The 17,131-nt window shown below is 56.7% G+C and overlaps 8 protein-coding genes across 8 annotated transcripts; 3 read left to right on the top strand and 5 right to left on the bottom strand.

Annotated features, from left to right (window-relative positions):
- Positions 1-1,005: 1,005 nt before the first annotated feature.
- PHSY_007160 (hypothetical protein) lies at positions 1,006-2,346 on the bottom strand (the record flags this gene model as incomplete). Its single annotated transcript, XM_012337755.1, has 1 exon — positions 1,006-2,346. The coding sequence occupies one exon, from the start codon at positions 2,344-2,346 to the stop codon at positions 1,006-1,008; it is 1,341 nt and encodes a 446-aa protein (XP_012193145.1).
- A 1,131-nt stretch (positions 2,347-3,477) lies between these two features.
- PHSY_007161 (hypothetical protein) lies at positions 3,478-4,461 on the top strand (the record flags this gene model as incomplete). The annotated part of the gene is made up of 1 exon (XM_012337756.1): positions 3,478-4,461. One exon carries the CDS (start codon positions 3,478-3,480, stop codon positions 4,459-4,461), a length of 984 nt encoding a protein of 327 aa, XP_012193146.1.
- Positions 4,462-4,679: 218 nt separating this feature from the next.
- PHSY_007162 (hypothetical protein) lies at positions 4,680-7,358 on the bottom strand (the record flags this gene model as incomplete). The annotated part of the gene is made up of 1 exon (XM_012337757.1): positions 4,680-7,358. One exon carries the CDS (start codon positions 7,356-7,358, stop codon positions 4,680-4,682), a length of 2,679 nt encoding a protein of 892 aa, XP_012193147.1.
- Positions 7,359-7,837: 479 nt separating this feature from the next.
- Positions 7,838-9,760, top strand: PHSY_007163 (hypothetical protein; the record flags this gene model as incomplete). Its single annotated transcript, XM_012337758.1, has 1 exon — positions 7,838-9,760. One exon carries the CDS (start codon positions 7,838-7,840, stop codon positions 9,758-9,760), a length of 1,923 nt encoding a protein of 640 aa, XP_012193148.1.
- Positions 9,761-10,597: 837 nt separating this feature from the next.
- PHSY_007164 (putative toxin biosynthesis protein) lies at positions 10,598-11,125 on the bottom strand (the record flags this gene model as incomplete). The annotated part of the gene is made up of 1 exon (XM_012337759.1): positions 10,598-11,125. One exon carries the CDS (start codon positions 11,123-11,125, stop codon positions 10,598-10,600), a length of 528 nt encoding a protein of 175 aa, XP_012193149.1.
- A 172-nt stretch (positions 11,126-11,297) lies between these two features.
- PHSY_007165 (hypothetical protein) lies at positions 11,298-12,716 on the top strand (the record flags this gene model as incomplete). The annotated part of the gene is made up of 1 exon (XM_012337760.1): positions 11,298-12,716. One exon carries the CDS (start codon positions 11,298-11,300, stop codon positions 12,714-12,716), a length of 1,419 nt encoding a protein of 472 aa, XP_012193150.1.
- A 159-nt stretch (positions 12,717-12,875) lies between these two features.
- Positions 12,876-14,612, bottom strand: PHSY_007166 (hypothetical protein; the record flags this gene model as incomplete). Its single annotated transcript, XM_012337761.1, has 1 exon — positions 12,876-14,612. One exon carries the CDS (start codon positions 14,610-14,612, stop codon positions 12,876-12,878), a length of 1,737 nt encoding a protein of 578 aa, XP_012193151.1.
- Positions 14,613-15,155: 543 nt separating this feature from the next.
- Positions 15,156-17,108, bottom strand: PHSY_007167 (hypothetical protein; the record flags this gene model as incomplete). The annotated part of the gene is made up of 1 exon (XM_012337762.1): positions 15,156-17,108. The coding sequence occupies one exon, from the start codon at positions 17,106-17,108 to the stop codon at positions 15,156-15,158; it is 1,953 nt and encodes a 650-aa protein (XP_012193152.1).
- Positions 17,109-17,131: the final 23 nt, after the last annotated feature.

The raw sequence follows: 17,131 nt of genomic DNA on the forward strand, positions 1-17,131 counted from the left end.
CTCTGAGCCAAACACAGCCAGCCTGGGGTGACTGTCGATTTGCATAATTTTTCCAAGAGGCTAGGCACAGATACCGCACTGTGAGACAGGGTTCACGCAGATCGTTGATTGCAGAGTGATATTTTTTGCTGGATTTTTCGTAACATAGTCGGCTGTGGTGGGCCGGGCGCCACGCGAGGGATATGAAGTTTCCTCCAGCCTGGTCTTTGGTCGGTCCTCCTGAGGCTAGACAAAAATTGTCAGTCGATTGAGTGAGATCCTATGGCTAGCAAGGGGCAAAGATCAAGCCGACATTGCGACCAAAGACCAGCGACTCCACGGGACCTTCCGAGCGGTACAGAACCCGGGATTATGGAGGGCATGCCACCACAAAGACCTTCGCTCACTTTGTGTACATTCATTTCTTGCAGGCTGCATCCCCATTGCACCCTCAGCATTGTCTCCCAGCTCGACCGTGCCCCTAAGTCGCAACCCGAGAGGTGACGTTGAACCTCGGCTAAGAAGGGGGAGACCAAATTCGCATCTGCATCACGCCAGCCGAACACAGCGCAGTGGGAAATCTAATCAGATAAAATCGCGCTTCATACTTTCGAGGCCTTCGCTCGGCACATGCAGCTGCATGATCCCTCTCGGCCACCCTGCACAGCGCCTTTCACCTCGCTGTAATCTTCTCTGAGGCTAGGCTCGTGCACTCCGAGAGCGCGCCAAGACCATTTTTCTCGAGTCACGCACATCGCGCATCCGTGAACCTATGGCTTAGACTGACGCACGCGCATGCTGGCTAAAGTGACACACCCGTTTCAATCGCCGTGAGGTAGACCTCCGTCAATGCGTGAGTGTAACGCACGGTGCAGCTCGATGCTGCACGGAGTTATCAGATTAGATCGTGTCGCCGTCGATGTCACTTGCTTGTCGCCTGAGAATGCTCGGCCCTCACCTCCGAGATCTCATCACGCCATTTCTTCAGGCACGCAATCAGACAGGCGCGTCTTGCAAGAACGTCGTTCACATTGAGGTCGACAACGCGCTCGCTCCAACGCGAGAAGACGAAGCACATCTCGCGACCCACGGGATCAGCTCGATCGGCCTTTTCGGCTCTCCAGATCGCTCGCTGTCCTTCAACAGCTTCTCCACCAAACAGCTCGCCTCCAACACCTCATCTGTTTCCACCGATGCTTTGCGAAACATTTGAAGCGATCGAGAGAATCCAAATCCTTTCCCCTGCCCTATCTCGATTTCAAATTGCAGCCCAAAAGTAGAGAGCCACCATTCAAAGTCGCCCCCGGGTCTCAACTGGAGCCTCTTGATCTTGCCTCTGATTGTGTGATCCAGGGTCTTGGCCGAGTGGTAGCTGATCCACTCCTGCGGTTCGAGAAAAAGCAATCCTCCCGGCTTGAGAGTATCGGCGATGCGAGCAAAGAAGAGCATGAGACCTGGGTCGCCCTTTTGGATGTGGATCCATTTGGTGATGGAGAGAGCGAGCATCATGTCGAGCCCGCCTTTCTCCATTTCTCCTAGGGTTTTCGTGTCGACCACACCGCGATTCAGGGTTTCATGTCTAGCCTCTGGATCCGCCCAATCCAGCGCGACAAAGTGCAGATTCGGCGGACACAGCTGATCGTCGTCCTTGGGGCATCTCTGTGCATCATCCCGTGTAAGCACATCCTCGGACGACCTGGCGATGCTTCCGCTGTGCGTCCCTTCTTGACGCCGCATTGCATGGCGAGACTGCACTTCACCCTCTGCGAAGCTAGGGATGCAGCCGTAAAGCGAAGGAAACACCGATGGGAAGTGGACGCAGTCAGGGGGGAGAGAGTCGTGCGAATCAACGAGTTCGTCTCTTTTCTCCTGCACTGATTCACCTTGTTCGGGTCGATGTTGAGACCGTGCAACGGCAGCCGCTGTCCTAGCTTGCTTGACCAGAGAAGCATCGATATCGACACCGAGGATCTGGACCTGTACTGGAGCCGCATTCACACACCCTCTTCCTCGTGGTGATTGCGAACTGCATTCGCGGAGAAGTCTGGGCAGAGTCTGGGCGAGTTCGATAGTAAGTTTACCAGAATTGCACCCTAGGTCGAGCACTTTGAGGCGCTCTTGAGGCGGGTCGCCGTGCTCGTAATGACGCCGAAGGAACTGCAGAATCGCAGTGACTCGGCTGTCTATTGCCAGTGCAGGATGTATCGAGCTCGATGGTCCGTCTTTCGAGTCCAAGTCGGCGGGATTGCGAATGTGATAGTATCTCTGAAAGTTTCCATAGACAGGCTTGTTATGCGTCTCTACCAGACGCCTTCTTTTGCTGGGCTGTCGGATGCCATGTTCGACGTCAGCATGGCTTGACTGCATGTTGCAGATGAGCTTGGCTCTATGGATAGCATTGTGTGACAGAGACAAGCTTCAATCGAATCAGCATGTTGATGTGGTGCAGGGAGAACAACACTTTTGCGCCAAAAGGAAATCAGGGGGAAGATGCAGATTTTGTTAGGTTGTCCGTGCGCAACGTCATTCTTCCAATTCACATTCTCCCGTTCATAGCTCGAGCTGATTAGGCGAAGTGCGGCTGAGCTTGTGGCAGGTGATGTATCACTCTGAAGAAAGACGAGCACAAATCACTACGCCCTGCCGCCAAGCTGATCGTGCCGGGGTCGGCTTCGATGGCGACAATGCCTAGCTGAAGGAAACAGGATATGTGAGGCGCTGACCATCATCTGTGACATCTTAACACAAAGCGTCGCCCGTTCTTTCTTGCTGTGCTCTTCTAACACAAAGCGCACTCTACGCGCCGCGCGGGGTGCTGCCGGGGTTGCTGCACCACAAGCCTGAGTTTAGGGTTGGGGCTAGCTAAGCGTGTCTGCGGCTGCAGCTCTGTTTGCGAGGAAAAACCCTGAGGAGAATTGAAATATGCACGGCGCACCGACACGGTCTGAGGTGCAGGGAGTGCCCTATGAAAATTCACACATTTCGTAGCGCGCGCCCTTGTGACTGACTGACTCTGCACTCTGCACTCTGCCGACGTGGCTGCGGTTGACGTGTTTGCGCGCCGGACTGTGCAGCTGAGTTCCGCATGACCATTACTCCCCTCATCACCATCGTCATTGTCGCCACCTTCACTCCATCATCCCTCCTTTGCCTCCATCTCTTCTTGCACTTGATACCTATCGCCCCTCCTCAGCCCCTGCAATCCTTTCGCTACGTTCCCACGCTTCGGTTTTTTTCATTCATCTTATTCCAGAACAATACCGCTTCAGTCCTCTGTCCACTGCCCCAGCCTGCTCGACCATTCCAATCTCATTGCTCGCCAGCACACATAGCACCGCAACCATACTCCGATTCCCGCTTTCTGCATATTGTAACCCCTCACCGTCACAGCATCACCTGGGTTCAGTCCCGATCATCGAGCTCCTTCATTCTCTCGCGCAACTCGATCCTCACTCTCCAAATCTTGACTTCGATTCGTCGCCTCAAAATATCCTCACCATGTCAGTCGCTTCTGCATTGCCCCTCCTTTCGCCTCTGGTGACCCGCATCCTCCAGCTTTCCGGCTTTCCACCTCAGCTCAAGACCAGAGACCTCCAACAAGTGTTTTCGGCGTACGAGGACGAAAAGGGAGGCTACAAGATCAAGTGGGTCGATGACACCACCGCTCTTATCATCTTTGCCGACCCTGCCACTGCGAAGAAAGCCTACCTCCGCACCATAATGGCCCCTCCGCAGCAGCTCATCAACGACAATGGTGTCCCCGCAAACATCAAGCCCTACGACGGAGACGATGCCAGCGCCATCATCTCCAGTGTCATGAGCCGACAGCGTTCCCGTTCCAATGCCGGAGGTGTTATGGGCAGCCCGACAAAACAGCCTGCCGAGCTCGTCGCACCTTCCACGCCCGACAGCTCCTCAAGACCTCTTCGCACACACGCACACACGCCTTCCTTTGGCCGTTCCTTCGGCCATCGACGCCAACAGAGCGGATCAAACCCTAACCTGCCGCCCAAGCCCGTCGCGGCAGCACTCTTCGATGCTGCCAACGGCGGTCCTTCTCCCGCCAATCGTGTTCTTGCAGGTGTCGACACATTGAGCGGCATTGCTGGCCTACCTGCCAATCCCGTCGCTGCCGCCAGATCCAGTCTTATGGCCGAGTCACCTAGCAAGATGTCCCGCAACAGCAGTCAGACTTCGGACGCCGGCCTCGATTCCGACCTGGCCAGTCTCTCCCTTGGCGGTAGCAAGAACGGTGCCGGCAGCAGACCTGCTTCTGGTCTTGGCGGTCTGCTGTCTGCTCCTGCCAACATCACAGGTAGCCCAGGAAAGCGCGTCAGTCCAGCCAGAACTTCGAACAGCTTGCGGACATCTCCGCTTCCTCGCTCCCTGCCACTAGGTCCCCCTCCGGGTGTTTCGCCTGGATCCACGTCGCCTTCAGCTGAGGCGCCGCGCGTATCTGCAGCCACTACCACCGTGGGGTAAGAGGCCATTGCAGGCAGATGGATATACTCGTGACATTGGGCCGCTCGTTCCGGCCCGAGTCACACTGCTAGCACACTCCTCTGCACCATCTTTTGAAGCAATATCAGCGCTCAGCGCCTGGTTTCAGTCATTCGCACACACACACACACACACACACACACACATTGACGATGTTAATATACCGATTTGCCGTTCCGCCTCTACCGTGCTTTGCTTGACTACCTTCCGAACAGCTCCTGATTCCAATCGCCACGGCTCTTCTTCCTGGAAGATCTTCTTTCCTTAGTTTTCTGTTCTCCCCATCTATCTGATGGAGAGAGGGAGCTTGTGAAGGAGTGTTCGATGGGGGAAGGGAGAGGTGTTTGACGGGTGTTGAGGTTTGTTTTGGTGTTTGAGAGTTTTGACTTTGTGGTGGTGGGGGAGGAGTTCCATTTGGAGGAGTAGTTGATGGATTGTTTTTTGAGTTGTTTTTTGGTAGGGGTGATGAGGTTGGGAGAGATGAGGGCGTAGGAAGCTGATGGGAGGTGGATGGGTGGAGAATCGGAGGAAGGTTGGGGGGAAGGGTGGTCGAAGAGTTCGCGAAGGATTTCATCGTCGTCATCGTCGGACATCCCGATGACGACGGTTTTTCCTTTCCCACCGTTGAGCTTACTCGGTGCTCTCAACGTAAGCTGCTCCAACCCCACCTCTTCCCCTTCCTCAGACTGCATTTCCACAGCAGTAAGCGGGTTCAGGACCTTGACGACACTACGACTGCGCGAAGGATGCGGGAAGAGATCACCCCATTTGGCCTTGCGTGCGTCTTGGTAGGCTTGTTTGCCGGAAGCCTTGGAGATGGTGAAGCGTTCGATGTTGCCCGAGGAACAGCAGGCGTCGAGCGTCACGTGTCCGCCCTTTTTGAGAGGCGAGCGGATGAGACGTGGCCAGGAGTAGGATTCCAGCCTCATGGCGAGTTCGGAGGATGAGGTGGGGGCGGGCAGTGTGATCGTCGAAGCGTCGGCGGTGGAGGTGGTCAAGGGGTCTGGGTGGTCGTCGGAAGCAGCAGAGGTGGAAGCGGTAGATCGGACGGAAGCCATGATCGAGTCGAGTTGTTCTGCGGTGAGAGCGGGGGAGCCATTGTCGGACGAGGAAGCAGCAAACTCGGCTTTCACTGCGTCTGGAAGCAGTTTGAGCAACTCATCCATCGCATGTTCATCCGACATCTCTCCTTCGCCCACCGCCGCTGCATCGGCGTCACCCGCCGTCATAGCTTCATCTCCACCGATCGCAGAGATCGCACCGATCTCTTCCAACGTCTTCCTCTCAGCGCTAGCCTTCTTTGCATTCCTCAACAGATCCAAAATTCCCGTTCTTGTCTTCGCCGCTTCCACCGTCAACTCTTCCACTACGTCCCTGACTTGCTCTTCTTTCGCACCTCTATCGACGCCCAACCTCCTCTTCGCCTCGCTCACAAGACTCGGCCTTGTCCCACGCCTGACCACCACATAGCTGTACCCGACATTCTCCTCTCCCTTATCCGAATGCTTGGTCCTCCTCAAAAACGTCGGCGTATGATACCTCGCCGTGAACCCGCAGACGTCGCTGCTCTTGGCCGGGTTACCCGTATCCGACCTCGCGCCTACCGCCGAAGCGACCGCGGAGCTGATGCTGAACGGATGCAGTAGCGGACAGGGTTTGTCGTGCGAGCACGGCGCAACCACATGCGATCCGTCCGACTTCTGCCCGAGCTGAAGCAGCTGTGCTCGAGCAGAGGCAACGCTTGCGAACCCTCGCGGTGTAGCGCTGTCGATGATGACGATGACTTCGGCTCCAGAGTCCCACATGGCTTGGACGGCTTCGAACCGGTTCGTGTCGTTAGTCATGAGACTTAGTGCAAAGGCGGAGAGTGCGAGCGAGCGGGACGAGGAGACGGAGGCGAGGTCGCGGGCCAGTGGAACGGATTGAAACTTTTTCGTCACTGAAGACATGGCGGGATTGGGTCCTGAAAAGTATTCGAGTTCCGATTCGTCCTGTTGCTGCTCGAGATCTGGTTCGACTTCGTCTTGATGCTCTTCCTGCTCGTAGTACGTCACTCCGTCCACAACGATCTCCTCGCCCTCGTCTTTCAGTATCACTTCTCGGGCAGACTTCGCTGGTTCGGCTGGCGAGACGTTGGACGCGGAGCTTTGAGCCACCCTTTTCCCGCTCTTGAGCAAGTTGGGTCTTCGATCGAATCCGTGATACTGCTGGACAGAGGTGGCGCTGTGCTGATCGGAATCGTCCTGTCTGAACACGTGCGCTGCAGCCCACAGCCCTTCACCAGCAGCGCAGTCGAAATCCAGCACCGTATCCGGCAGCCACCTCGGCAGCGCCTCCTCCAGCTCCTCACCTCCACCCTCCATCACCGCACGAGTCGACAATCTCTGCCGCACCTCCGAGAGCACCGCCAGAATCGCCGCGTATCGTTGTGGCGACACGGTCGCCAGATGCAAGAGTGACGAGCGTTTGGGTGGGATGTGTGCTGCTTCCGCCATGTGTTCCTGCGGATCTGTGAGGTGCGCGAGCTTGAGGTGATCCGCTCGTAAGAGTTTGGGATCGTTGGCAGCAGCGATGAGCTGGGATATGGCCCAAGCGACGTATTCAGGTAGATAGATGGATGAGGTGGATGTGCCTGTGGTTGATGCGTACGAAAGGGCAAGTTCGTCGTCTTCGAGCTCTTCTGGCATCGTGGAGGCAGAAGGGAGGGACGCAGGAGCGTAGGTGGCGTGTCGGCTGGTACCGAATCGAGCGGCTCTGGAGCGACGTGCTTGGGACGAGCTGAGGTTGAGCTGTGCGCTCCTTTGATCGTGATCAGAGTGAATACGGTATGAGTCGAGCTTGTTGGCGTCCTGACGCGAGGTGAAGGATGGACCCATCATGGGAGGACCGCCTGCTGCTAGGCGTTCGGAAGCAGTTGCGGAAGCTTCGGCTGCTTTGGCAAGGGCAGCTGCTCGAGATGAGCTGGTAGCAGCGCTGGATGATACATGGCGGAAACAAGCTGCCTGAGAGCAAATCGAGCTTCTCGGGCGTAAGACGGCCTTCATAGCTATCTATACGGGTGATGCTGATGGTGGTGAGCAAGGGTGGCCAAGTTTGTTCGAGGTGGAGGCCAAACGAGCACGAGAAGATCTGAAAAATTGGTCGGCTGCAGCCCGAAAAAAAGCGGACTCAGCAGCAACAAAACGCCGAAATTGGACCCTGAAATCTGCTTGATGAGTGTTTTGATTGAAAAGCATTCATCTCCCATTGGTACAACCACCTTCCCAGCGATCCATACCAAACGCTCAACATCCACATCCAGCGCTGCTCGCTCGTGACATGGTATATCAGCTCTAAAGGGAAGGACTGCGTGGTCCCAATGTGGAACCTTCTGCCGTGGACCGGCAGGGGTGCATCCGGCTACCCGCGGCGAGAATGCTTCTTCTGCTGCACAACCAGCATCATTCTGCCCCCGTATAAGCCTCAAAGCGTATCTGAACTTGACACAGACTCGATCGAAGTTGTGCAAGCTCCATCGCATGACATCGCTACATCCTCGACCACTTCAACCATCTCCACTGGCACTCCCACAAATTGGTTCTGCTCCAGCTGTCATTGCCAAAATGTCGCTAAGCTGGATGGAACGCCTGTCGAGCAGTATACTCGTCCAATGTGGGATGAAGCGTGGAACCGCGACCGAAGCCGCTTGATGCGACATATGCGTCCTCGAGCATCGACGTCGGTGCAGTCCTCTTCCGACCGTTTCCGAGAAACCGGAGGTCTTGGGCCGCACAGCAAGAACTCCTTCACGTTCTGTCACACATGCCAGACCAACCAGGTGCTTACGCTCAACATGCTCGCAGACTATTTGCCGAGCGAGGACGACCCAGGATACGAGAAAAAGCTCCGAAATCTTCCCGAATACGAAGCCTCGCTAGCTTCAAGATACCCTCCGGTCTGCTCGGACTGTGCACCTCGAGTGCAGGAGAGGATCACCGAGCGAGATCAATTCGCCCGCAGCTGGAGTCTGGGCAGGTGGCTCGACCTCAAAAAGGAAGCATCGAATGCGGATCTCGCTGATAGCATCGCGGGGCCGTTGTCAGCTTCAGATGACAAGCAAGCTACGAGGCGCTATGCTCCAATGACGAGCGACTTGGCTCAGCCTAGTTCTCGTTTCAGCTTCCGGGGCATTGTTGGTAACCTGGACAACGGATCACCTCTCACGATGGCCGTTGCCGCCTTCGCCACTGTAGGCCTTTGGTCCGTGTACCTGTGGACAGCTTTGTGGCCACACAACACAGCCGCTTTGGTACATCAGGTAATGGAGCAAACCAAGCGAGCACCTTTTTCGCTTTGCACTGCGACGACAGGCCTTACGTGCTTGGTTATCGTACCCTGGCTTCTCACGATAGCCTCCAAAGTGGACCCAATCAAGCATCGAATCGAGCGCGCCAGAATTCGTCAGTTGCGTGTCGAGGCCAAAGGTCTGACCCTCTGGCATACGATACAGAGCATGCTCCTGTGCCTTCGACTCAGCCTGCTTCTTGTCGCGACCTCAGGTTTGCTCTCGCCCAGAAGCTTTACGGCGGCATCAGAGTGGACCGAGCTTAGCACAGGAAGGACACGTATAGAGCTTCTAGGACTGGCAGCTGCAGCATTGTTGCTGGGCGAAGTCGGGCTGACGGTAATGGCTGCATCTCAGCTTGGGATTCGAGTACCAGCTGCTTTGCAACTCGTCTCACGACCTATTGTGGCAAATGCAAGATCATCAAAGCCGTCAAATCAGCACAGCGACGCGTTGCTCACGAGCCTCAGCTTGGACGATCGAGCTGCCCTTCTATCTGCAGCATCAGATATGGACCCGGAGAATGACGACGATCTCGTGGCTGAGCCAGGCATGCGAGTGCCCCGCATGGATCGTGACGCAGACGGCGATGCCGTCATGGAGGATGCTGCGACGTATGCAGCCCGGCGGAGCTCTTGGGGTGACGAGTCGGATCAAGATGATGCTCGCCTTTCCACACAAACCTCAGCATGGGCAGGTCAGTGGTCGAAGACTGCAGCATCGCAGCAGGCTAGCTTTGCGGCGAGTTTCAAACAAGATGCAACGCGCACCGGCTCGTCCAGATACACCGACTTTCAGCTAGGACCACAGCGATTCTGGGAGCCACAAATCCCCACCGGTCTCGAAGACGTGTTTGGACGAGCAGTGTCGCTCGACGACCGCGCCGAGCAGCAGGCAGATGGGAATCGCACCGCCGGTAGCTCGGGCAAATGGAGTCAGTGGTTCGGCTTCTCCTGACTAGGGTCATCGTGTCACTCTGTCGAAACAACGCTCATGGTGTCGTGACATGCAATTTAATCCTTCAGTGTTAGACTGCGACCGTGAGAAAATCGATTATCCGGTTCGCGCTGAGGTGGAGGTTTGTTTGTCGGCTTTAGCGACGTGCGCTGGTTGGGCTCGGGTGAGTTGGTGGATTTCGGAAGGTCACGGATCAAAACATTTTTTGCCGAGCGGGTTAGAATCATTTGGGTCTGGTGGGTGAGAAGTGAGTTATGAAGCAGTGTGCACAGCGCATTCAGATGGATGGTTGTGCGCTCGAGTCAGTGGTGAGCAGTGTCAAATTCAGTCAACGACTCGGAAGATCGCTCAATACAAACGGCGTCATGTTGGCTGGTTGGGTGGAAGAGAGGAGACCTCACGCTGGAAGAAAGGGGTGTAGTCGACGAAACCGAGTGTTGGTCTTCGGATGCGCGTGTGTGAGGAGCAATGTCTGAGCTGTGAATGCAGGTGCGAGCAAAGAAGAAAGCGGACGTCGCAGGTGGATGCCGGTGTTGATTGCTTCCGAAAGAAGAGCAAGAAGACTGAAAGCCTTGTGAGAGCGAGCGCATCGGCGTCTGCGCCTACGCACGAAGCTTCGCATTCGTTTCCGATTATCTCGCTCTCGGTCACTCCCTTTCCGTCTTCGTCCACTTCCTCCATCCTCCCTCCCACCTCTTGCGATCACCACACCCGCTCACACTATCAAAAATGGTTGCTCGATCCATCGCTCTTCGATCCCTCAGGGTAAGTACGACCGACCCACAAAGCATCGCGCACGGCTACTGGAGCGAAACAACAACACAGATTGTCGCTTGTTCAGCGGAAGAGACGGCGCAGATAGATGGCGGGTTGGATTGGCGAGAAGAAGTCTCGGTCGCCTGGCTCGCACTCGCAGCGAAAAAATAAGAAAATTGGATCGACGGAAAGCAGCCCGATTTGACGTCGAGCCTCGGCTGGCCAAAGCGTTGCGTTTGCTTCGGCGGCTGGCGCACGTTCGGCTCGGATCATCCGCGCAGCATTCAGCTCATGCAAAAAGAAGACAAAAGTCATTCCTTTCAATGGTGCTCCTGCGAATGGTCGCTTCCATCGAATGGAAAGTGTGGGGTAGCTGCTGTAGCCATTGCGGAGAACACGGAACGCAGAAAAAAGTCCCAAGGCACTCCCATCGGAAAGATGCGGCCGTGCATGAACAGCTTGCTTGACGAAGAAAGCGAGGTCACGGGTTGGTCCGTTCGCTTGTCCAACGCCTTTGCTCGTCCTCTCCACCTCGGCTCGCTCGAAGCATATAGCATGCCTTCCTCCGCATTCCATTGAACTGCACTCGTGTCTCTTCACCATCACCATCTTCACGCCGTCCAATCTCGTTCCACTTGCTGACCACCGCCTTTTGCTCTTGCGCACGCCTTGCTGTCATCGTCACCACTTCCAGGCATCCGCTCGAGTCGCCCCGCGCCTCACCGTGACCTCTGCTACTGTCCCCACCGTCGCTCGAGGATTCGCTTCGTCCGCCTTCATCATGTCGCAGGGCAAGTTCCGTTCCGAGAAGGACACCTTCGGTCCTCTCCAGGTGCCCGCCGACCGCTACTGGGGTGCTCAGACCCAGCGATCGCTCCAAAACTTTGACATTGGCGGACCTCAGGAGCGCATGCCCGAGCCCCTCATCGAAGCCTTTGGTGTGCTCAAGAAGGCAGCTGCCACCGTCAACAAGTCGTTCGGTCTCGATCCCAAGGTCGCCGATGCCATCTGCCAGGCTGCCGACGAGGTGATCGGCGGCAAGCTGCACGGCCACTTCCCCCTGGTCGTCTTCCAGACCGGCTCAGGTACCCAGACCAACATGAACGTCAACGAGGTCATCAGCAACCGTGCCATCGAGATCCTCGGCGGTGAACTCGGAAGCAAGAAGCCCGTCCACCCCAACGACCACGTCAACATGAGCCAGTCGTCCAACGACACCTTCCCCACCGCCATGCACGTCGCCTCGGTCACGCAGATCACCAAGTCGCTCATCCCTGCTCTCGAGGAGCTCCGCGCTGCCCTCGACGCCAAGCGTGCCGAGTTTGACGACATCATCAAGATCGGCCGCACTCACTTGCAGGACGCCACCCCGCTGACCCTCGGCCAGGAGTTCTCCGGCTATGTCAAGCAGGTTGACAACGGCATTGAGCGCGTCAAGGGCGTCATCCCTCGCCTCTCGCAGCTCGCCCAAGGAGGTACCGCCGTAGGAACCGGTCTCAACACCTACATCGGTTTCGACAAGAAGGTGGCCGCCGAGATCTCCAACATCACCGGCTTGCACTTCGAGACCGCCGAGAACAAGTTCGAGGCTCTCGCTGCTCACGATGCCATTGTCGAGGCTAGCGGTGCGCTCAACACCGTAGCGGTTTCCATGATGAAGATCGCCAACGACATTCGATACCTGGGATCTGGACCTAGGTGTGGGTTGGGAGAGTTGAGCTTGCCGGAGAACGAGCCTGGATCGTCGATCATGCCGGGTAAGGTGAACCCTACGCAGTGCGAGGCTCTCACCATGGTAGCTGCGCAGGTGATGGGTAACAACACCACCATTTCCGTCGCCGGTTCGTACGGTCAGTTTGAACTCAACGTCTTCAAACCCGTTTTGATCAAGAACCTCCTCCAGTCCATCCGTCTGTTGGCCGATGGTGCCCGTTCCTTCACCAAGAACTGCGTCGTCGGCATCGAGGCTAACAGGGATACCATCAACAAGATCCTCAACGAGAGTCTCATGCTGGCTACCATCTTGAACTCGCACCTCGGTTACGATAACGTGGCAGCGGCAGCGAAGAAGGCCCACAAGGAAGGGACCAAGTTGGTGGAGGCAACCGTGGCGTTGGGTTTCATGACCGAGGAGGAGTTCAAGAAGATCGTCAGGCCAGAGTTTATGCTCGGCCCTACCGAGTACAAGGGTAAGAACTGAGGGTGGAGAGGATGAGATTCTGTTGATGATTTGCAAAGACAATTGTCCTGTAAGCGATGATCAGAAATACGATGATAGAGTTACATGCGTTGCGGGTGCGTTTTGTGTTGACACAGATGTAGTGAAGGAGGTGCTGACGTTGTGTTAGTGCTCGCAGTCTTACTTTCGTCTCTTCTTGCTTGCTCCACCGGGTGCACCACGAGTGAAGCTCTTCTTGGCACCGACAGCGATGCCTTTACTCATCAACTTGCGTTTCCTCGCCAACATCTCGTCCTGCTTCTGTTGCTTCTTCGCCTGCGTTCTGCTCTGCCCCTCTCTCTCCCCACCCCTCTCGCTCCTAACTATTCTATCTCTTCCATCGACCTTCCCACTGTCAACCGCCTCCAACTCAGACTCGAAGAACTCCTTGACGCGTCTGCGAATCTCCCCCTCATCCTCGGTGTTCAGATCCAACTCGGTGTTTCGATCCAGTTTGCCCAACCTCCAGTGTTGGAGCATGAACTGCGCCGCTGCGTCGAGATCCCGAACGTTGCCCTTGCGCAGCGAACCGGGCGCTTTGCCGGCGACGTGCCAGAGGAGCTCGGCGATCGAGTTGGTCCGACCGTGCGGATCGGCGCACGTCGAGAGGTAGCTGTCGAGTGAGAGTGGCAGGTTGCGGATGTACGGGGGCAGGTGGTCGTGGGCGACCGGTTGCGAGTCTGAGCTGGTGGTAGCGTGGCTGGAGGGGCGAAGGTTGAGACGATACAGCAGGTAGTCTGCGAGAAGCTGGATGTCGAAGAGGGAATCTTTGATGCCAGCTGTGATGGCGAGTTTGAGACCTCTTTCCGAGCCGTTGCTGCCGTGACCGAGGAAGGGGACCATGACTCCCGGGGTGTCGTAGACGTAGATCGGTGGATCTACTGGTTTATCCCCCTTGCCATCGGAAGGATCGACGTTTGTTGTATCGTTCGGAATGACAAAACCAGCTTCTGCATCTTCTTCCTCCTTTGCCTCCCTTCTCGATCTTCTACCGCCCTTCACCATCGCCGCCTCTTCCACCTCCTTACTAGGACCGGCCTTGCTGATCCTTACCGTACCCGTCAACTTCCTCGTATGCCCCGGATGCGGCGCCGTACTGGCCGCCTTGCCCTTCCCCACTCCGACCCTCCTTAGCCCATTCAACAAGCTGCTCTTGCCCACGTTCGGCATTCCCAAGATCAACAGCCTCACGCCTTCCTCCGGCGTAGGCGTGTGACGAAACGCACCGGAAAGACCCTTCCTCGCTCTCCTCTCGGCTTTTTCCGACAGCGCCGGTCGATGCACCGTGTCGTCGGCGTGGATGATGCGTGCTTGACGGTTGACCCAGGAGAGCACCTTCTTGATGTCTGGGTCGGACCGCGTATCGATGAAGAGGATAGATTGGTGCGGGTCGATCTGTTGGAGGGATGAGAGGAGGGAGGATTCAACGGTGGGGGAGATGAGGTCTCGTTTGAGGTAGACGATGAGCCGTCGACTGCGCCACGTTGTTATGGACGATGATGGTGTGGAGAGATGGTCGTTGGCGGTGGGTGCTTTGCGGAGGAGCTTTTCGAAGACCGGGTTGATCGAGGTTAGTGGCAGGCGGGCATCGCGTGCTTCGATGACGAGGGGAGGGGGGTACCGGGCGAGCAGGGAGGGCATGGATCGGATCGCTCGCGCCATGTGCCCGGCGTACCAGGATGGGGTGGTGGACGGAAGGGGAAAGTGTTGGCGTGGGACGAAGGACGATGCTGGGGTGGAGACCGTGGTTGGAGAAGACGAGCTCGTATCAGAGCTCGATTTCAATGGTCTTGACGACTCGTCTGCGAGCGTACTAGTGACACTTCCGTCCACTCTTGTAGATGACGACGAGGAGAAGGTTCGACTTGGATACAGCATGTGTGACGACCTCCGTCGTGAAGTTCCAGCTACATCGCCCACAGACGATAGACAGCATCGTGGGACACCGCACGACGAGAAGCCGGTCCCTCTACTTGCCTGGGCGGACGCAGCTTTTGCCAAGGATCGCAGCATGGTGGTCTGATTTGCCGACAACCACGTTCGTATCGCTTCGTTAGACCGCCGAGACCAGAAGCTTTCCGAGTGCGAGATCCTTTAGTGTGCCGGCGACATGTTCGTGGTTGCTGGTCGTGTGGAAAGACACATTCCGCAAGAAGAAATCTGTGAACCCTGACGTCGGCAAATTTTTCGGCCTCTCCGACACCACAGCTCCACATAACTTACCTCAAAAGTCACTCCAAAAAAAGGGGGCACAAAATCACTTCCTCATTAAAACACATCACGGCGCAAGGATGCTCTGCCCAACACGCTTTGCCATCGGTTTTGAACAGTCTATTATAGTTGCAACAGCAGTTTTTCATGTACAAGATACGAACGCCGGGTGACGAAAAGCAGGCCTCGCATCACCTCGCCTCGGCCCAATCAAGCCTTGCTCTTAGGAGCCTCGTTCTGCTGCAGCCTCAAGTGCATGTCACGCAATTCGACGGCAGCCTCGTTGATGTAGTGTCGCAAGTCGGACGCACCGAGCTTGAGCGAAGTCAAGGTGAGGGTCAACGAGTTCTCCTTGATAGCGTAAGCGCAACCGAAGCCTTCCGGTGTTACCTCACCGAAGCCCCAGCAGGCGAACACCTCGGACGAGATCTGCGAGGTGGACAGCTTCCACGTTGCGCTCGCTCCGTACGCAGGGTCTTCGTAGATGGCGGGCACCTTTTCGCCTTCCTTGAGCAGCTTCTTGAGACCGAACAGGTGACGGTCGACACCTTGACCGTCGGCAGCTGCGGTAGCGTACGAGAGATGCTGCTTGACAGCCGCCTGGAACTTCTCGTATCGTTCCGTGTCCGAAGCCTCGTGCGACTCCATAGCCTTACAGAAGGCAAGGGACTCGACGCTGGCCGAACGGATGGTCTCGGTACGTCCCCACTTGAATTTTCGCGTCTGCGCCGATTCGTACGTGGGGCAAGGCTTGCCAAACATCTTGAAGTAGGCGAGCTGGATCACCATCTGCACCCACGCATCGGGCGAACACTTGAACTTCTTGATCGCTCCCTTGCCGTAACCCTGGAAGTCCAGGATGGAGAGATCGTGACTGCCCATCAGCTTTTCGAAGTCCTTGATGCTTTCTTCGATCTGAGCCTCGACAGTCTTGTCCGTCTTGAACTGGATTTGCTTGGGCGCAGGCAGATCAGTGCGCTTCGAGCTGCCCAGGTCGATCTGGCCGGCTTGCAAAGCCTGGATGGCAAAGTCGTTGAGACGCAGTGTCGGGGTACCGTCCATCATCGAGTGCTCGCCCATGAATCCGGACTTTCCGTTGGCAAAAGTGATGATCTGCTGCTTGTCGTAGAAGCGGTTCTTGCCGTCACCGCACCACAGACCCCAAGCGGTCGACTCGATGCTGTGAGGTGCGGTCTCGTCGAGGCAGACGACAATCACCGAGCTGTCGATGCGTTCCAACGCTTCCTGGTTGCCAGAGATGGAAGCGAGCGCTTTGCGCGAGTCGGTCCACTTGTCACGGTTGTTGGACGAAAGAGCACCGATAGGCTGCGGAGCCGGTTTACTCGAGGCCGAATCCGAAAGGATCTTTTGCAGCTGCGACTCGATCTCGGCCTCACTGAGCTCTTCGCCGTTGTGGACCAGGTCAAACTCGTAGAAGTGACCGTTGCGCAGGACGACGAGGTGGTTGTTGGCCTGCCAGTCGTACTTGACCGCCGTGTCCGAGGGCTTTTCGGGGATACGGTTCGAGTTGAACATCCACTTGTACGACCTCATGCAGAGCGGACCGGCCTTGCCCTTCTCAGGGGCCAGCTGCTCGGTCTCTAGCAATCGGCGGAAGGCCAGGAAAGCCTTGAGCAAGCCAGCGGCACGCTTGGGACCGGTGCGGCGCGTCTTGTCGTCCTTGTGGGCGTAGAAGTAGCTGACGTACGGCACGACGGGATCGCGATAGGCCATGTAGGCGGCATCATTCCACCATTCGCTGAGCCAGCTCTCGCGGCCCTCTTTGGCGGCACGATCCTCGAGACGCTGCTGGAGCGTCTGGACGAGCTTGGCATCCTCTCCCGACAGGGCCGATTCGACGGCTGCTTCAGTCTTGGCGAGTGACTCGCTGGTCTGATGCGGCACGGTGCTTCGAAGGTACTTTTTCAGCGTCTGCTCGAGAGCAGGCACGGGAAGGTGCGGCATCGCGCTCTGACCCTCGTACATGGGTCCGTTGCCGATGCCACCGCTCTTGGTGGAGGTGGATGAGTAGCGCGACATGGCGGTGGAAGCACTGGCAGCAAAAGTCTTGCTAGAAACGATGGATGCGGAAGTGGAAGCGGTGAGACCAATTCGGGAAGCAGACGAGCGTGCGTGTGAACGAGCCAGGCCGAGGAGTGTCATAAGGAGCAACCGCGGTGACGTGC

This window comes from Pseudozyma hubeiensis (assembly GCF_000403515.1).
Source record: "Pseudozyma hubeiensis SY62 DNA, scaffold: PHS68, whole genome shotgun sequence".
NCBI classification, from domain to species: Eukaryota; Fungi; Basidiomycota; class Ustilaginomycetes; order Ustilaginales; family Ustilaginaceae; genus Pseudozyma; species Pseudozyma hubeiensis.